Source organism: Hipposideros armiger, unplaced genomic scaffold (assembly GCF_001890085.2).
Source record: "Hipposideros armiger isolate ML-2016 unplaced genomic scaffold, ASM189008v1 scaffold_33, whole genome shotgun sequence".
NCBI lineage: Eukaryota > Metazoa > Chordata > Mammalia > Chiroptera > Hipposideridae > Hipposideros > Hipposideros armiger.
This window is the reverse complement of record NW_017731383.1, coordinates 3605691-3625263: the sequence shown is the minus strand read 5'-3', so window position 1 is coordinate 3625263 and position 19573 is coordinate 3605691. Positions and strand designations below refer to the sequence as shown.

At 43.2% G+C, this 19573-nt stretch overlaps 1 protein-coding gene and 1 long non-coding RNA gene across 3 annotated transcripts in view; one reads left to right on the top strand and one right to left on the bottom strand.

Moving 5' to 3' along the window:
* The window catches only part of LOC109380202 (uncharacterized), a 35903-nt gene extending 20591 nt beyond the window's left edge, over positions 1 to 15312 (top strand). The window contains exon 6 of one of the 2 annotated variants that reach the window (XR_002123400.1): positions 13945 to 15312. This is a non-coding gene — a long non-coding RNA (uncharacterized LOC109380202). Of the gene's footprint in view, positions 1 to 9456; positions 10863 to 13944 lie in introns of those variants that run through there. The other variant, XR_002123399.1, reaches the window with a different exon arrangement.
* Positions 3154 to 16858, bottom strand: ZNF12 (zinc finger protein 12). Its single transcript, XM_019637525.1, has 5 exons — positions 16529 to 16858; positions 15319 to 15381; positions 11214 to 11340; positions 10856 to 10951; positions 3154 to 7235 (listed from the first exon to the last, which is right to left on the bottom strand). The coding sequence occupies exons 2-5, from the start codon at positions 15331 to 15333 to the stop codon at positions 5386 to 5388; spliced, it is 2088 nt and encodes a 695-aa protein (XP_019493070.1). The 5' UTR covers positions 15334 to 15381; positions 16529 to 16858; the 3' UTR covers positions 3154 to 5385.
* Positions 16859 to 19573: the final 2715 nt, after the last annotated feature.

Genomic DNA, 19573 nt, shown 5'->3' with positions numbered 1-19573 from the left:
CTGATGGCACTGTATTCTCCTCACACCCCATGGGCTAAACTCAGTCACTGGTCATGCCTAGCTGACAGGAAAGTTGGCCAGTTAAACCTCTGGTGATGTGCCCAGCTGAACCGAGAGAGAAGGGGGATGTTTGGGAAGAAAAGGATGGGTAGGACTGGAGGACAGCTAGCAACTTAGTCAGTTACACTAAGTGGGCGGGCACTCATCATAAGGACGTTCAAAAGTAGAGACCAGCAGAGGGAGCAGTGCCACCATTCTACTGAACGTTGGCTTGGGGTGAAGTTGCCAGAAAAAGGCACAGACATCCTTTAGGCACCTGATCCATAAACGGACTAAAAGTGAAGAGAATAAAACATTACTGAGGATTTTGATTTCTCAGGGCCTTTTTCTTTGTGTTTCTGTAGGAGTCCTACCTAGTACCATGTTAACTATACTACTATGCAGTTCAGAACATTGATTCTCAGCATTGGCTTCTGCATTCTTACTATACCTGATTTTTCTCTTCATTCCTAACCCCGTTCCCTTGCCTTCCCCAGAGGCATTCACATTAGAAAATTTATGACCTTCAAAGCACATATGGCTGTAACCTACGTAGGTATGTGTGTAAAAAAATTTTAATTGACACAAATACTGTTTAGTTACAGGAATTCTCATTCCATCAATTTTTTCCATTCATATCTAGAAGATTTTAGCAAATGTGCTACACAGATATGACATGTACTTCAACCTGCTGGGCAGACTCCACAGAATGACGCACGTTTTCTCTCTTCCAGTGACATTCACCTAGACTATCTCATAAATTGCACTGTGATGACATTCCCCATGTATACATCCTCGTGTGTATACAACTTCTCTGGGATATATAAGCAGATTAGGGTAAGGCACATACATTACTAATTGTAAAAGGTACTTGCAGGTCAATTTTCCATCGCGGCTCTATGATTTTGCACAGTGTACAAACATTACCAATTACCATTCACATCCTTGTCAGTGCTCATTATACACGGCTGCCATTTTTGCCGTTCTGGTGTCAAGGGGTATCTTGTTTAACTTGCATTTTCTAAATACTAATGATTTCCGGTGCAGCCTGTCACGTCCCCTCCTGGGGACGTCCTGCCCTTTGCTCACTTGGTTGCAGGCACCCTCGTGGATGCTAGTTGTTGGTCATGTTTTAGGTGATACAAGTTTTCCTTTATAGACTGATGAGGTTTTCTGTGTCTTTCCATTTGGCATCACAGAAGCTCCTCTTAATCTCATTCTTGTTCAATTCTGATTTTTTATTCATACACTTTCTTCCTATCTTGTCTCTTTCTTTGGGAATCTAAGTACGTGGATACTATCTCTACTATCTTGTTTTTCTTTCACATTGCCTTTCTTTATTCTTTCTTGTGTTCTGAGAGAACTGTCATCAGTCTAGTTTTTGGCTGTTTGAATTGTTATTAATCTATTGAATTATTTCATAATTATTGATGCCAGCACCACCCACCTTTTTTGGGGTAGCTCTCTGTTCCTGTTTCATATTATCAATATACTTTTCTTCAAGGACGTCTGTTGAAAAAATGTGAAATCTGGATTTCCATATACCATTAAGCTTGTCAGCTGTGTACATATGGTGTGCTATCTCTTGTGAAACTCATATGTCTGACTGCTTTTTCTGGAATTTTCACTGGGGTATCTACAAGTCTTGGTTGATACGAGTAGCAGGGAGGTGTTGATCTCTAGTTCCTGCTGCTCAGGTGTATTTAAGTAGAGGTACGTGTTACAGAAGGAAAGCCCACCTCCAGTGGGGACAAACTCCCTTCCTGATTCCTCTCTTCTGGGCATTTTACACAATCACCAGAATTACTTCCTCCATCCAGAAAAATGTGCCCACTTCCTGTGAGGATGTGGCTTTGCAGTGAAGAGAGGATGCTCCAGGCTGACACCCTACCTGTCTGCTGTGTGCACCCCTCATCCCAGCTGGACCGAGGGGCTCCTCTAATGGAGCCACTGCAGTGCCGAGCTGATGTGTCTGCTTTCCTGTCGTGTAGGCACCATGGTGGGCCAGTGTGCTTGGGACACTATAGTGACGAGTAAAAGTACAGGGTAAAGAAAGATTACAACCCAGAAGTTTTCTTCAGCACCTGCCTCTCCACTGTGTCTGGCTACCAATACCTTCCCCACAGAAGAGCCACATCTGCCGCCAAGCTGTCCCCCACTCAGTTTAGTTCCCTGACCCATGATCTGCTCTGATATCATGGCTTCTCCAGAGTTGGGCTGTGGAAACAAGTCACTAGCCTACACCAGTGCCTCGATTTGGCAGGAATCAGACAAGGAAGGGAAAGCAATTGATTTGTGATGTAGTTATCTCTGTTAAGAGAAAAAAAGACAAACAATTTTAAAAAAGTATTTCCTTGTTTTAATTGGAGGCATGCTATAAAGCTGGCAGTTATCTGGGCTGCAATCACGTGGCTTCTTATACAGCCTCCTCTGGGGAGCTTCCCTGGACAGCCCAGCCAGGCATATTGAGATGAAGTAAGAGAGGGTGACCCTGTAGCCTGACAGAATGTGGCCCAGGTGTTAAAACTGTGTCTTCATTTTGACCTATTTGAGAGGCCATGCAAACAACAACTGAACCATCATTTCATTAGCCCTGAGATGATTGAAAAAACTGAGGTAATCTCACCTCCACCTGCCAGGAAGAGCTGACCTCCTGCTCAGCCCTTGATAAGCCCCCTTAGGGTTCCTAATCTGCTCACATCACAAATCGGGGGTCACTGTGTGTAAGCAGCAAGTATGTGTACTCTGCCTCCATTCCATTTTTAGTCCTTGCTGCAGGAGAGGTGAACTGAACCAGTCCCCACATTGCTCTCACTGACTCAGTCCTGAGTAGCTTACATGCTTGCCAGAAATAGTTAAAAACTTTTCAAATATAGCATGCCATCAAATCTAAGACAGACCATTACTTTATATCTAAGGAAGAAAAACAGTGCCAGTTAAATTAGGACATACTCTTGACCCTAATTTCCGAGATGTAATAACATGACAACATTGATATCTGTGAAATTATGAAGAAATTACATGCCTACATTACTGCAGAGGCAGTTTAGGACCACTTACATGTACCAGCCCTTTTGTGTGCAGGCTCTCCACAAAAAGAATGTGGTAAACCACTTAAACTTTTCAAATATTTTACTTAATATGCATGTGTATTTAAGCTATAATGATGACACACTAGTGTGGGAAACCTTTGTAAATACCATTTCAACAAAAATACTATGAATATATAGTTCCTACCCACAACTGTACAAACTACCAGACTTTTAATTCCTATTATGTAGCATACTCACAATCATCCAGAAGAAGAGAAGTGCTGAGCAACAAAACAGGCATCACGAGTGATTGAAATACATGAAAAATAGGGCATTTCATCTGAGTGGTAAGGGTAAATTATTCAGATAATATAGACTATCAGGATAATCACAGGAAAGCAAACCAAAGTAGGTCCTTACATCGTATGTGTCAACTAACATAGTAACAACGATCCATGAATAACACAAATTAACCGAAACAAAATTTATGTCATGCATTATAAAAAGGAAGTATAGCTAATACTATATCAGGTTTCAAAGGTCCTCAGGTTAATGACGTAACAATTTAAGGAAATGTACACGTTTAATTGTTTCTAAAGCTGAAACTACTTACATCAAAATTTACAGAAAATAAATCTCTATATCAACACGTCAAAATAAGTGATTTACCTAAAGTTCACTTCTCAATTGTGTAACTCCTACAAAAGTGTAACTCTGTATCTTCAGTTACCACTAACAGAGCAACCTAGGTCAACAGACTTAAAAATAAATGTAGTCTTTCACAAAAGAAACAGTCCAGAAGTGGAGTGGCTCCTCGGCTGGTAGTTCAGAGGCTCAGCAACATCATCCAGCTCCTTCCGGTCTTTCTGCTCTGCCATGCTTAAATTCTCATTCATTGTTGGAAGACATAACCAGGCATCACAAACCAACAAGGAAATGTTCAGCACAAGATTCCACTTCACCCTGCAGGACTCCTTGAATTCTGAGGAAAACTTTTCCAGAAACTGTCAGATAGCTCTTTTATGTGTCTATAATTGGGTCCTGTGACTACTCTTGCTGGCAGTGAGAAAGGTATTATCATTATTGGTTGAAACTAGTCATGATTTATCCCCCATTCCATGAGGAGAAATGGATACCCAAACTGTCAGCAAACAAACACTAAGGAGAGAATGACTAGGGTGGCCGCTCAACGTCTCCACAAAGCCACATGAATGTGTTCTCAGTTCATTCGGGAACAGGAGTAGAGAGCAATGCTTAAAATCACTATTATATCAAATAAAAATACAGATAATTCCCGTGACGTATGTGTGCTCTGCACACTTACACTTAATGTAGGCATCCAAATAAAAACAGTAGATGAAAAAAATTATATAAAAATGGGAATATTTTAAGTACATTTTAAAACTGTATACATTTCAGTTCAATGAGCACTAGTTGTTTCTCACTACTGGAGACTTCTGGCATTGACAATTTAAAACTACCTATGCAGTCTCCCATCTATCTTATGCATACATTTCTATCTCTTGCTGACTCAAGAGTTAAAAACATAAAAACATTGGCTTCTTTATGGAATATTTAGTTCATTAACAATGATCAAATACTTTTATAAGTGCCAGGGATGAGTACAAGAAGGAGAATACTTTATATCTACCAAATATTAGTTCAATAACAATGCATATTATGATACTAACATGGTGGTAGTATTTAAAATGGGTAATCATACCCTGTGTCTTACAAATTATTCTAATAAGGATACAGTGCCATTTCAAACATGATTCAGAATGAGCATACAATTTGTGTAATGTAGCATCCTAAAAAGCAAGCAAACAAAAAGTCCTACACTCTCAGGAACCACCTATAGAAGAGTTTAATTGTGGCTCTGTTGCTGTCTTGATTAGCTATCTGATGATTTTACAGCTTCTATTTACACAAGGAGTATGTTTATTCACAACAGGTTTTGTTTGTTTTTTTATAAAAAGCTTGATATTATATCAGAAACATAACTTTTAGTATTAATAATTTCAAAAGGAGTATGTTTTCCTTAAAATAACATTTCCCCTTGGTGTCAATTCCCTGATATGTAAAACAGTTTGAATCCACGGTGAAATGTATATACATTCTACATGTTTATAAATTTTTACTCTTGTATAGTCTGGTATTGAGCAAGTCACGTGGTCTTGTTGGAATTGTACTTTCTACCCTGTGAACTTTCAGATTACAAGTCTGACTAATGCAAAAGGCTGGTCCACATTCTCCGGTAGGAGTTTCTTATACATTATATTGAAAAGGTTCTGACATAAAATGAGATCTGAGTTCAGAGAAGCCTGCCTACATCAAGTACATCTATATTTCCTCTCCTATGGATTCTCTGGTGGCTATTGAAGGCTGATTTGTGGTAGAATTTTTTCCCACATTCACTACATTCATAGGGTTTCTCTCCTGAATGAGTTCTGTAGTGGACAGTGAGGTATGACATCCGAGAGAAGGCTTTTCCACATTCATTACATTCAAAGGGTTTCTCTCCTGAATGAATTCTATGATGTATAGTGAGATACGACATCTGAGAGAAGAATTTTCCACATTCGTAACACTCATAGGCTTTCTCTCCTGTATGCGTCCTCTGATGTCTATTAAGGGCTGAATTCTGGCAGAAGGTTTTCCCACACTCATTACATTCATAGGGTTTTTCTCCTGAATGAATTCTATGATGTATAGTGAGGTATGACATCTGAGAGAAAAATTTTCCACATATGTAACATTCATAGGGCTTCTCGCCTTTATGTATTCTCCGATGTCTGCAAAGGGCTGAATTCTGGTAGAAGGTTTTCCCACATTCGTTACATTCATAGGGTTTCACTCCTGAATGAGTTCTATGATGTATAGTGAGGTATGACAACTGGGAGAATAATTTTCCACATTCATTACATTCATATGGTTTCTCTCCTGTGTGTACTCTCTGGTGTCTCATGAGGGCTGAATTTAGGTAGAAAGTTTTTCCACACTCGTTACATTCATAGGGTTTCTCTCCTGAATGAGTTCTATAATGTACCGTGAGATACGATAACCGAGAGAAAAATTTCCCACATTCATTACATTCGTAGGGTTTCTCTCCTGTGTGTGTCCTCTGATGCGTAGTGAGAGTAGACTTGCGGCAGAAGCATTTCCCACACTCGTTACACTTATAGAGTTTCACACCTGTGTGAATTTTATGATGGTCATTAAGTGCTGACTTCTGGGAGAAGGTTTTTCCACAGTCATGACAAACATAGGGTCTCTCTCCTGAATGTGTTCTCTGGTGTTGTGTGAGGTGTGTCTTCTGGCAAAAGGATTTTCCACAATAACTACATTCATAGGGCTTCTCTCCTGAGTGAGTTCTCTGATGTTGAATGAGGTGTAACTTCTGATAGAAGGTTTTCCCACATTCATTACATTCATAGGGCTTCTCCCCTGTGTGTGTTCTCTGATGTACAGTGAGGGTTCCCTTCTGACAGAAGGACTTCCCACACTGATTACATTCATAAGGTTTCTCTCCTGTGTGAGTCCTCTGATGTATAATAAATTTTGACTTTTTACAGAAGGATTTCCCACATGCAGTACATTCATAGGGCTTCATTTCCATATGAGATGTCTGGTGTACACTGAGGTTTGACATTTGGAGAAAGGCTAAGTCAGATTCATTCCACTTATAGGGCTTCTCCTCAATGGGACTAACAAAAACTGGATCCTTTTGAAAGGCTTTCTGGCATTCAATATATTCAAAGGGTTTCTCCAAAATGTGAATGTTCTGATAAATACTTCCTTCATTTAGAGTATAAGCTTCCCTATTTTGATTAAATACATAAGGTTTACCTCCTGGATGAGTTTTCTCAAGCTTCATGTGGAGAAGTGACTTCCCACATGCACTACATTCATCAGGTTTCAGTCTTGCATAGCTTCCGTCACTGCTAATATATTCTGAAATCGATTTCAAACTCTTTTCACATGAGTCACATTTATAGGATATTTTTGTTGAAGGAACAGGGCTTGTTTCCACATTAAAAGTCTTACCAAGAACATTGCCTCTCTCTTCACTCAGGGTTTTGTTTTTGATGGATACACTTTGCCTTGAATATTTGTCTTCATTTTCCTGGACTCTCTCTATCACATTGACTTTCCAGACTTCTTCTAAAAAGAGGCAAAATTAACCAAATTTTGTACATTGTCCAACATAACATATGGAATGTGGCATACACAAGCCTTTCATTGTAGCGTAGATGTTAGCTTCAGGGACAGATGGAAATAATTTCATGTGTACTTTTTTCCCTTATTCTTTGGTTTGGAATAAACATACACACACACCCCAATCTCCAGTGGTGAGGAAAGGAGTAAACTGACAAAAATACAAGCACCTTTGACCTCTGCTGCTTTATAAGGTTTTGTTGAAAACTGGGTATGGAAGGTAAAATATAAACACGGAGTAATGATCAGAAGACAGGGTGCTAAATCAATGTAGCTATGAGAGGACTCACAGTAAATGGGGTCAATTGATAGGGCAGCTGGACAAGGAGGGCCGTAATATCTCCAAGAATGGATTGGTTTTGGAGGAGGAAGAGCAGCACTTTACACTGTATCATTTCATATCAACTTGGGAGACAGTTTATAATCTAAGACACTGTCACCTTTTACTGAAATTTTTGTGGTAACATGTTGATTAGAGTAGATCTTTCCAAACTATTTTGCCTTTTTGTTTTTCAGATTCCACAAAGTCATGCCAATAAACTGACACCTAAATTTTCTCATGTTTAGAGTAACTGTCCTGTAACCAGGCTCTAACTCTAATTCTGTTCCACATAGGAGAGTCCCATGGAACAAGTATGTCCAACAGGAAGTGCAAAACAGACCACAGAGCAATGCCATCCTCTCAAAAGTTTTAGATTTCTTAAATATTCTAATGCTGTTGTGATTTAAACTGAACTCATTCTGACCATGAAACTCTATTTGTTCCTATTTGGACAACACAGCATGAACTCTGGCTAGGTGAACCAGGGCAAGTCACGTAGCTGCCCTCAGACTCAGGACCATCCACTGGTCACATGGAAACAATGTCACCGACTTCATGGGGTTGTTGTGGGATTACACAAGTTCATAAATATAACGCACTCAGAACAACATTTGGCACAAAATACATGCTCAGTAAGTTTAGCAATTATTTTGCCCATTTTCAATCCCGACAATTTCCTTAAACACATCTTGTCTTTGACATGGATACACTACTGTCACTTAATTCTGAATGTGAACTGCACTTCCCTATCCATGCCTGAGTTTCGTTTAGTGTACAAATGTTAAAACTCAGATTCCTCAACCTGCTCCTAAAACCATGACCTTTATTTTTACTTTTCTTACAAATTTTTAGATGAACTTGACTATTGTACTTGTTATTATCCACATCAGATGAAACCATATCAACCTTGTCCTCCAAAACCTACAACTTCCCTGAGTCCACTGTCAAAATATCACAACAGGCAAAACGGGTGGGGGGTGAGGTGGTGTGGGGGTGGGGTATCTGATAAGGAATGCTTTCACCACCTGGATTTATAATGTGACTCCAAACTAGGATTACACTCGTCTACTGAAATAATTCCTGCTCCAGGAAAATCAACCTATTTGCTTGACAAAGGATCATAAGATATACCCAGTAGGAACTGGTTTTGGAGATGGTGGATCAGCATTCCACAGCGTATCGCTTCATATCAAGTTGGGAGAGACAGGTTACAGGCTACGGCATTCTCTATCGGCTTACACTGAGATTGCGGTGGCACCAACAGTGCCCAGCTCACCTGCAGCCACAAGTCTCTGCTCCTGTTGTTTCACTCAGTTTGCTTGACTTCCAGCTTTGATCTACTCAAAACCTATCTTTCAGGAGGTGTCCAGACTTTAAAAAAACACTTCTCAAATCCTTTCTCATCTCAGTTAGCTCCATTTTCCCTTAAAGTTGAAAATACTTACCACACAATCATTTTAGCACAGAGTGATTCAGCCCTTGCAATGAACATTAACTGTCCGTGTGAATGGTGGATTTAAATTACTCTGTGTAGCTGTTCTCCTTTCTTAACCAAAACCTCTCAGAAAGTATGACTCTACTTCCTACTTCTCTTGAACCCCTAATAGAAATCAGAGAAGTTGTTCTTACTCTGAATCACAATGGTATCTTTCAAGTACCTGCAGAATATATGGGAATGTGACCTAGGGACACATATTTTGAAATAATTACCTGTAAATTATTTCTGAATGGATGGACAAGGAAGTTCTGTCACCTACCTGGCTCTTCAGGTAGTCAAAGAAAAAAATATGTACTATACGTTACATACGACAGCGAGGTAGGAAATGTTCTTTCTTTTCTTTATAGGATTATAATCCAGGGAGGAAAGAAGCTCAAGCAAGAAACATTCTATCAAATAACAGATTCCTTGATCAACCTAAGCTTTTTTTAAGGTATCACCATGAGGTGGAGTCACAGCTGAGAGAAGGAAGAATCTGGAGTAATGATAAGACTTGGAAGGAAAAACTTTGAGGGAAGGATTTGAAAATTTGAGCTCAAGACTTAAAGAAAGTGTTATCTGCCAAATAAAGTGCATCCCACTGAAGCGTAAAGCTGTAGGGACAATAATCACATGAACAGAATGCATTTCTGGACCAAATGAAGTTTAGCAAGAGTTTTGGCAAACAGCAGAAAATCAATTTCTCCAGGTCCCACAGGGCTGATATTGTGGTGACTCTTAAAGGATGAGGACTTGAAGTTCCCTTTAGGAGGGAACAGGTTCATCCTGTGAGACTGGGAACTTCAGGTGAGCCGTCTGCATCCACTGCAATGAAGAGCTGCTGTACTGCAAGCACAGGAAGCACCAGACAACAGGCAGATGATGCGCATAGAGCACACACACAGACCCGAAGGACCGGGACAGGAGGAGCCCTTTACTGAACGGGCCGCTGAAGGAAGAAACAGGTCCTTCAGATACATTTCTGAAGGGTGTGGCAGGACAAACAAGCACCTGCTATGACAGGATAGTATTTAAGGCACTGGGAACAGAACAGTAGATAAAACAGACAAGATGAAAACGAATGTTCGGGAAAGAGGGAGACCCAGCTCCTGCTGTCACCAAACTTAAGAAGGACTGGATCTCAGGAATGACCAGCACAAGTGCACACGACAACACAGGTGAACTGAAGGGACTGGCTTAGGCACAGAACGGGGTTTGGAATCTGACCTCAAAAGAAAGAGAAGTGAAATTGGGGATAGAAACATGTCAAAGCATTTCACAGTAAAGAAGAAGGCAATAAGAACAATAAGGGTCGCATAAGGTGTTTTTTTTTTTTTTTTAAGGAGGGTGCAGTTCACAGTGGCCCATGCAGGAATTGAACTGGCAACCTTGGTGTTATTAGCACCACGCTCTGACCAACTGAGCTAGCCAGTCACCCCAAGGTATTTTTTAATAACAGACTTACGAATGCCTAAAAACAAAAAGAATCTATGGCAATGGGTTACTGAAAATGCCGAAAAGTGAGCAAGACCCAAGGTTTAAGAGGAAGAAGGAAGTGATTGGGTTTTGGTTCTTGGTCGGGTATGCATGGAAAAGCTCTACAATTGTAAGTTTTTATGGAGAAGAAAGATGTCTTTGGGAGTGAGAATCAGGTAGCTAAAGCATACAAATACCTCTCTCGTCACTTCTAAAGGTTTAGGACCATTAAAACTTCCTGGGGCAAACACTGCCGAGTTACCAGCCTCGTCGCTGCCTCCACTAACACACCTGGGTGGCTCTGAAGTAGGAATTCTCTTTCTACTATCCATGGCTCTTCTCCTTGCTCCAACTTGATGATAACTTCCGGTTTGATAATGTGACACCCTGTTAACAGAAATGAAAGAGAACTTGAGCCTGGCTGTTGGGCTTCTGTCTGAGGAAATGGCTGCTTTACGAACTACACAACTGAAGTGCCCATCTGAACGGTATTAAAATTAGAACCTTTCATTGGGGAGGTGAAGGCCAAAATGCCCTGTCTGGTGCCCAAAACATAGTCACATTTGTCCCATCAAATTCAAAGTTAAATTCAGTAAGCTTGAGGGAAATCTCATATATCTTAGCAACTCAGGAAGCAAGCTCCCCTCACCCACGGAGACCAGGTGGCTGTAGTTCTCCAGCATCACATCCCTGTAGGTTGTCTTCTGCTCAGGGTCCAGCTGCTGCCACTCCTCCTGGGAGAAGTCCACGGCCACATCCTGGAACGACACTGGCTCCTGTAATGACACCGTGATCGGAATCGGGTGACACAGAGAAGGTGTACAGGGACCAGAGCTTACCGAGCTCACTGGTAAAGTCAGCTATGAACATTGTATATCTTTTTAATGTTACATATTGGGAAAGAAGATAAATATGTGAGAAATACACTGAAAAGAGTTCATTCAGTGTATACCAATAAAAGAAGCTGCTGCCTTGCATCATGAGCCAGGAACAGTCCTGGTTGTTGTGGACACTGAGACCAACAGACTCAGCCCCTGCCCCCGAAGAGCACAGGTCTGAGAAGCACTCGTGGAAACACAGGATGTACTTTGCTCGCGTTGCTTCTCCTGTTGCTCCCTGGCCCCTCCTGCTCAGGTGCCTCGGCTGCCTCCTCTCCTCCAAGCCATCCTGAGTTAGAGCCCTGGGGCTCAGTCCTTGGTCCTTTACTGTGCTGTGGGTACTCCCTGCTGTGATGCTGATCCCATCCAGCCTCGTGACTTTAATTACTACCACCTCCTATCAGCAGTTCCTAAATTTGTATTGTCAGCCCAGACTTCTCTCCTAAACACCTATGTCCCAGATCTGAAAGTCAACATGTCTGAAATCCAACTGCTGTTCCTGTCCAAACCTATTCCTCCTCCAGCTTACAGAAGGAGCCAACCTGCAGTGTATGCCATGACTACCAAAGCAGCAAGTAGACTGGACAACACACACCCTTGTTCTGTGTTTTACTGCACGGGTTAACTACAGCAGGTCTGAGCAGGGCCTGCCACAAGAACAGTCATTAACAATGCGTATTCGTCACGCACTGTCACTGCTTCAAAACAGCATCACCATGAATGTTCCAAAGTGATTTCTGATTTCGTGACAGGTTTAAGTAGCTTGCCCAAGTTCACACTTATGCATAAAGGGGGAAGGGGGAAATTGCATTGTTCATTCTCTGGCTTAAACACAAAGCTTTAGGAGCATTTTAAACTTTAAAAAGTGGGTTTCAGAAAATTTGGGTAACAAATTAAAAAACCCATCAGAACTGTGGATATTTAGGTCTTTTAGGTTAGTTTCGGAAGACATGGGAAAAACCTGTGTCTTGAAAGACCACTCAGTACAGTAACCGTCCAGAGATAGCTTTGTGATCAGGGAGTCAAAACTGCTTACACCCTGTCACACAAGCCAGAACATCAGGCATGGAAGTGAGATACTTCTGTGACCATCTCAGCCCACTGCTTTCTCAGTCAGGTTTCTGACACAGAGGATGCCACACACTCCCCTGCTGTGGGGGAGGGAGAACATGCTCTCCTCACCATTCTGAGAGTCCTTTCATGACTGCCCAGGAGGGGAAGCACTGGAACTCCATTAGGAAAGACTGACAGAAAAAGAGTATTCCCCAGAGGACTGTAAATGACCAAGGCCCAAGAGGACTTTTACGCATGGGCTCTGTGTAGCACGGCTGCCTCTGGGTCAGAGTGACATGCATCGCTGGGAACCAAACGACAAAGAACAGTGAGCCCACTGGGGCCAAAGACCTCCGTCCAAGGATCCCCGACCCACAACAGTCTCTTGCACAGAAGGGAAAAGGACGACATTCTCGGACAGACAGAGCCTCCGGAGTCAGGAGTCAGTGCACCACCTACATGGCCTGTCCACGGAAAGCAAGTGACGCAGTACTCCAGAGCAGTAAGGGGAACACAGAACCAAAAAAAATGGAGACCCACCAGATCAGATCAAATTCATCCCACTCACAACCACCATTAAAGAAGCTGCACCCCAGTTCCAGCTGAAGATGGTACTCTTGAACTAGAAATCTTACCCATGCAAACTTGGTCATTTTGAGAAATTTAAAACATACAGAGTAGTCAATTTCTCAAAATGAAAATAACCCTGGAAAGTAAAGTAAAAAGACGAACTTGCTAGAAAATGTTTACTAACATGACCCAAACTGGAAAAATTTACAAACATCTAAGACTATAAGTCAGTAAGAAAAACACAACAAACAGTATCCTGATAGAAAGATCGGCAGTGGACACGAATGTAGAAATGAGCCCCTCTGCACAGGCTACATACTGTATGGTTCCAACCATGACGTTCAGGAAAGGGCAAAAACAAACAGACAGTAAAAAGGTTACCAGGGGTTAGGGATGGGGGTGGAGGGGACGAAAAGGTGGCGCCCAGGGGGCTTTAGGGTACTGAAGCTGTCCTGTATGGCACTGTAATGGTGGATACATACCATTATACATTTGTTAAAGCCTAAACCACACAACACAGAGTGAACCCTGTGGACTTTAGCTAATAATATATCAAGATTGATCCTTCAACTGTAACAATGTACCACACTAATGTAAGATGTTAACAATGGGAAATAGAGAGGGGAGGGGTACATGGGAACTGTACTGTCTGCTCAAGTTTTCTGTAAACCTAAAACTGCTCTAAAAATAGTCTATTAATGGAGAAAAAACCCAAACCCAGCACCGGGTAATTACATAGATGCTGCCATCTCCACTTGCATATCATGGTGATAGCTCACTTTAAAATACCTACAACCTATAATAATTCTGGCCTTTTCTCAAACCTGCTTTTCCTGCAGTCTTCCTCACCTCAGCGTAATGGCAACCTTGTTTTTCTAGTCACTCAGGGAGCCTCTAAAGTGCTTGCCACATGGAGACAACATGATATGATTGACACTTCAGGAGAAATACTCAACATAGAAAATACACTGGAGCTAGCTGCGGAAAGAAGTAACAGCACAGAAAGGAAGTTCCTGTAACAGTCCAGGAATGAACAAGTAAGCTATTTTAATGGGAGCAGGGACAGGGTGGAGGGGAAGAGATAAAAACCATTTAGAATGTAACGTTAATAAACCTGAATAATCAAATGCAGTAAGAGAGGAAGAAGTTTAGAATGAATCCCATTTTTCTGGACATATGACAGGCTGGATGATGGAACCATGTCCAATACGGCAACAGAAGACATAGATGGCGGTTTATAAACAATTACTTTTGGATATATTGGCTCTATTAACTGGAGGTGTCCTTCGGACCTACTCCATGGAGGCGCTGGCATGGTAGTGGTATCTGGTCCCAGTGGGAAAACAGAGCTAGTAGTTAAAAACACAGAGGGTGAGGTCAGAGGGGTGTAGAGTCATAAGCCAAAGGTGCAAGAACAGCACATGAAGATGGCAGAAGAAAAGTCAGGAGGACAGCAAGGAGAGATATGTCACAGAAAGAAACCAACAGAGGAAAGTGCAGATGGGCAAGGCGGCAGTGGAAGGCTCGGACTGGCAAATCCCCACTGGGTTTGTATGCTAGATCACAGGTGACCTTTACCAGGTCAGATGGAGGGGCGGGGCAAGGACATACCCAAGACTGTGGGCTACAGGATCAAACGTGAATGGGAGATGAGGGGTCTCTGCCAGAGACGTCACCACATGGTCTGCTGTGCAACACCAATAGACGACCGGGATGATACTGGGGAGACTTATTTGAAGGGTGAGAGGACCATTCCTCTAGATGGTCCTCATTTTATCCCTGGATCAGCAGTAAAAACATATCTATGGGTCAACAATGTGTTCATCAGCAAGGAAGTTATGTGCCCTGCATGCTCCCCGAGCAGTACGCCCTTGGCTTACAGGAGCACAAGGCACCAATGGCAATGGCTTAGGGCCTGTCATTTAGAAAGGCTAGTCACAATTACAGCGAGATCGTCAACGAAATCTTTAAAACCCATGAGAAAACAGGAAGCGTTTTGTCTCCCCAGTGTACCTCAAGTAATGGACGGTATTTGTCATTTTTTTGGCGACAAACGGCAAGAACATGAGGCACACTTGTACTCTGCTTAAGGAGTGCCAAAGAATCATGCTGCCTGCACATACGAACATGACAGGGATGTCTGAGCACATCTTTTATCTTGTTCTATCGTCCCATCTTAAAGTTTGAACTATTTCTTCCTAAGGTATATTATAAAACAAACTAGGGAATAAATACATACACCAAGAAACTCACCAGAGACTTATTCATTTTCTGCTGCTCTTGGGAAAAAGTGGAGGACTGAAAGTGGAGGCAGACCTGGAGATGGAAAATGCAAGTAAACAAAGTTATGGGTGATCTGGCCTGCCAAGGAAGTACGCTCCTGCATAAGCACTTACCCAGAAAGTTCCACGAAAGACACCTATGGGAGACTGTTCCTTTAAACCTTCAGAAGTGACTGGAAGAATGATAAGGAAGGAGCACCCACCTGTACGTCTGTAATTCCCACATGAATGAGTGGCTACATATCTTATTAGTCAATGAACATCAAAGCCTGTTGAAATAATCCTCCATTATTAAACAGAGATTAAAAAAAGAAATTTTGTTATAGTCATCTACTTTCTTACTAACTCTTTTAACCTATACCTAAGATTAGAAAATCCACAGGATGCTCTGAGGAAAGGGATACACTCAGGAATGGCTGAGTCTTTAAATTATTTCTACAAACTTGAGTATGCTGCTCAAAAGGTTCTCTTAAGAAACTTACTTTGACTTAACGGTAATACAGTGGACACAACACTTGGCCTGGGAGTCTGAGTCCTGTTAACCATCCCACCTACACACCTGGTAACTAACCTTGGACAAGTCATCTCCCTTCTCAGGCCCAGTCTCATCCTCTGTCAACCCAGGCAGCAGGACATAACCCTTGCAGACCTATCCTGCACTGCTGTTGACTCCACAGGGCAGAACCAAGGGAATCTGCACACACACAGGCCAGACAACAAGGTCCTCTTGGACCCTTACAGTCCCGTGTGGAATCTGGGCAGGGGCAGAAGAAGGGGCGTTGGGGTGTGGGGGGACGAGGGGACACCACACATCCGCGGTGGAGGCTGTGACCCCCTGCTCCCCGGGGAAACCTACAACTCTCACGTCTCAGGGGAGCGCCCATTCCGGAGCAGCCTGCCCAGGCACTCGGATCTCCGGGAAGCCGTCAAACCCTCCCTGTCGCACACTCTCGGGTCCTTGGCCCGGGGCGAGTTACCCCCAACCCTGCTCACCGCGGGTGGGAAGATCCACAACTGCCCCGAGGCCCTACCCCTTCGGGACTCGCTGATCTGCCCTAAGGCTCCCGAGGCTGCAGGATGGAGGCTGCCCCTCCGGCGCTTCTCTCCCTGGGTCCCCGCCTCTCCGCCTCCCAAGGCCGCTGTTCCGAGGAGCCGGCTCTGGGCCTACGGGACAAACTCACCCAGGAAAACGTTCCTCCCGGGGGCCTCACTGTGCCGTGCGCCTCTGCCAGGCCGCCGCGATGCAGACGGGCCGGGTCCGGAGCCCGCCGCCCCTGCTCCGCCGCTCGGCCCCTCGGGCCTGGCCCGCGAGCTCCGGGGTCGCGCCCGGGGGTGCCCGCTCGAGTCTCCGCCCGCCTGAGCGAACCCTGCCCGCAAAGCCTCACGCCTGCTGGGTGCCGGCCCGGCCGGACAGCATCCAGTCCCCAGGCCCCGGGATCCTCGCCCGCAGGAGGCCAAAGCCTGGGAACCAGGACCAGCGGTGACCTGGGCACCGACAGGAAGCGACAGCAGCGCGGCGGCAGTGCGCGTGCGCGAACACGCACACAGGGTGAGGTGCGCATGCGCAGGAGGGCGCCGGAACTCGGCCTGGCAGGGCCCAACCGGGGTAGCGGGACGAATAGCAGGACTCTATTTCCCAAAAGTCTGCAGGCCGTCATGTTAGGGACGGTCTTAATAGTTAGTCTACCTCTTCCAGCGGTTAACAGGTGTGGTGTTTCGAGGACTCCCCGCTGGGATCCGGGACTCAAGTTTCTCATTTGTCTTTACTCCTGTTAGGGTTCAAGGAAAGATGTCGCTTGTGTGAAAGATGTCGCTTGCGTCCCGGAAACTTTGCTCTGAGGCCTTTCGGGTTAGAACCGAGATTCCCCTCACAACCTGAAGAGGGAAAGGCGGGGTTGCATCATGTTCATTTAACTGAAAAACTAGAAGTGTCACTAAAATACTAGGATAAGTGCCCAGCCATGACATAAAATAGTACTACCCGTAGGCGCATGGTTCCTCCAAGGAAGAAAAAGATACTAGAAATTGCAGCTTTTCTGGATTTCACAGCTAATGTATAAAAACTAAAAAATAGAAAATACAAACTGAAAAAAGAAAACAGGATTGTGCTTATGTTAGGTAAAAATGTCATTTTTCAAAAATGGGATCATAAGGACAATGATTAACACCTCTTAGTGGTGAAATAATGCAAGTGTTTGTGGCCAATTGTTTCTTAGAAGCTGTTAAAAAATAAAATCTCCTGCCATCCCAGAAAATCATTTCCACAAATGTAGAAATAAAGAAAACAGTTTTGTTTTTTGTTGAATAACCATCAAACCAGACGGTGCGGTGCATCACAGGTGAGCCGCTAAGGCGATTGCCAAGAGAGAAACGAACCTCACCTTTTCATACAGCTCAGCAGATACCATGGCCACAGACATGCTCTCAAGAGACACAGTAACTCGTCTCGCGAAACGACTTGTCAGCTCCACTTGCTAGACAGTCTTTTATAGTTCGTTATAAGTTCACCTTGTAATATGGGTGGCCATCCTTGCTAATTAATTGCCTTTATCCAAAGGAAAAGGGAAAGTTCTCATATCTCTATGGCAAGCAGGTAGTTACCGCTCAGAGTAAGGTACCCAGTGCCTAAACTTCCTGGTGACAGAGATAGGAACATTATCTTAAGGTTTACATTTCAAAGAGATAGCTGTCTGGCCCCTTAAAAAAAAAATTTCTGGATTGTAATGCTGGCAAGAGACTTATTTAGCTTTTAAAAAGATTTAGATACATATGAAAAGGACAGAGGAACTATTTCTATTATAAGTTTTCTTGAGGAAATGCTCTTTAAAAGGGAACAATAATTCATCCAACTGAATAGAATAGGCAGTTAACGCATTCCTGATTTCCCCAACTGACGTGCAGTATTGAAGTAATCCTGCACAAACTGTGTTCTCCACAGCTGCTCTTGGAAGTGGCAGTGTAGCCAAGAACGGTCTTTTTCCAGCTCTTGCTGCTATGAAGCATGGCCTGTGCCTGAATTCTCACCCAGGAAAAGCTGGAATGTGAGTGACAGTGACCATATCTCTGGGCCCGAGCCAGGAAAACTTCAGGGCCCATTTCTCTATGTTCTTTACCACTTTTACCAGGTAGAGGATGGAAGCTGCATGGAGCACCTTGGAAGCCTGACTGTGAAGATGAGCAGAGCACCCATCAGCCTGGATCCCAGGCCTCCAGTTCTCACCTCATCCCCGTGCACTGACCAGCACTCAACAGAAGACTGGGGTGCCCTCTGCGCCCTCTCTGCCCTGCAAACCCCAGCTGCCGGGCCCCACTCAACACCCAACTCTGTCACTGCAGCTGAGAGACATGCTGGGCTGCCCCAGCCCCACCTCCCCCGACCCTGTACTGTGGCCTGGACTCTCTCTGGGCTCACCCCCATTCTCTGAATGGCTAAAAACTGTCGTTTTCATGTATTTCCCCTTTTTGAAAAACTTGTTTAAGCTGAGAGGGTAAATCTGGACCCTGTGATTCCATCTTGGCCCGAAGCAGCAGCAATCCATCTTTTACTGCAGCTTCATTATCTCTTCATGTATCAGTATTTAGAGTATAAAGCTTTCTCTTTCTGTATTTGTAAAAAAATACATATATTTCCTCTGATTTGTCATCTTTTTAACTTAATTTCTTTACTTTTAGTTTCTGTCATCCTGACATATTTTATTTTTTGTGTTCAAATATTTCACTTTCTCTTCACACTTTTCATCTGTTTTGACATTGGCCTTAAAGATGCCTTTCCCACCATTAATTTCCTAATTAGTTGCCTGTGTTTTTTCCTGTTTATGTTTTTCTCTTTAATGCATCAACTTTATTAAGATAACTGGCACCCATCTTCAAGATTTGTAAATCAGCGTCCTCAAACACAAACAGTTGACCGTGTACTGCGACGGGACATGTGTCCTCATACAGCAGTGTCCTCCCCACCAGCAGGGACTCCTGGGAGAACCTGGGTACGGGAGCCACGAGGAACTCCCTGGCTGTGTGCCTATGTGCTTGATCTCTGAGACCTCATTCATCCAACTCCAAATGTCAACGACTGCAAACACCTGCACCTCCAATGAACTGATTTTTTAAAATTTCAACTTTATTGAGGTATAATTAACATATAGAATTGTAAGATATTTAAAGTGTATGTGGTGGTGACTACATATATATATATATATATATATATATATATATATATATATATATAT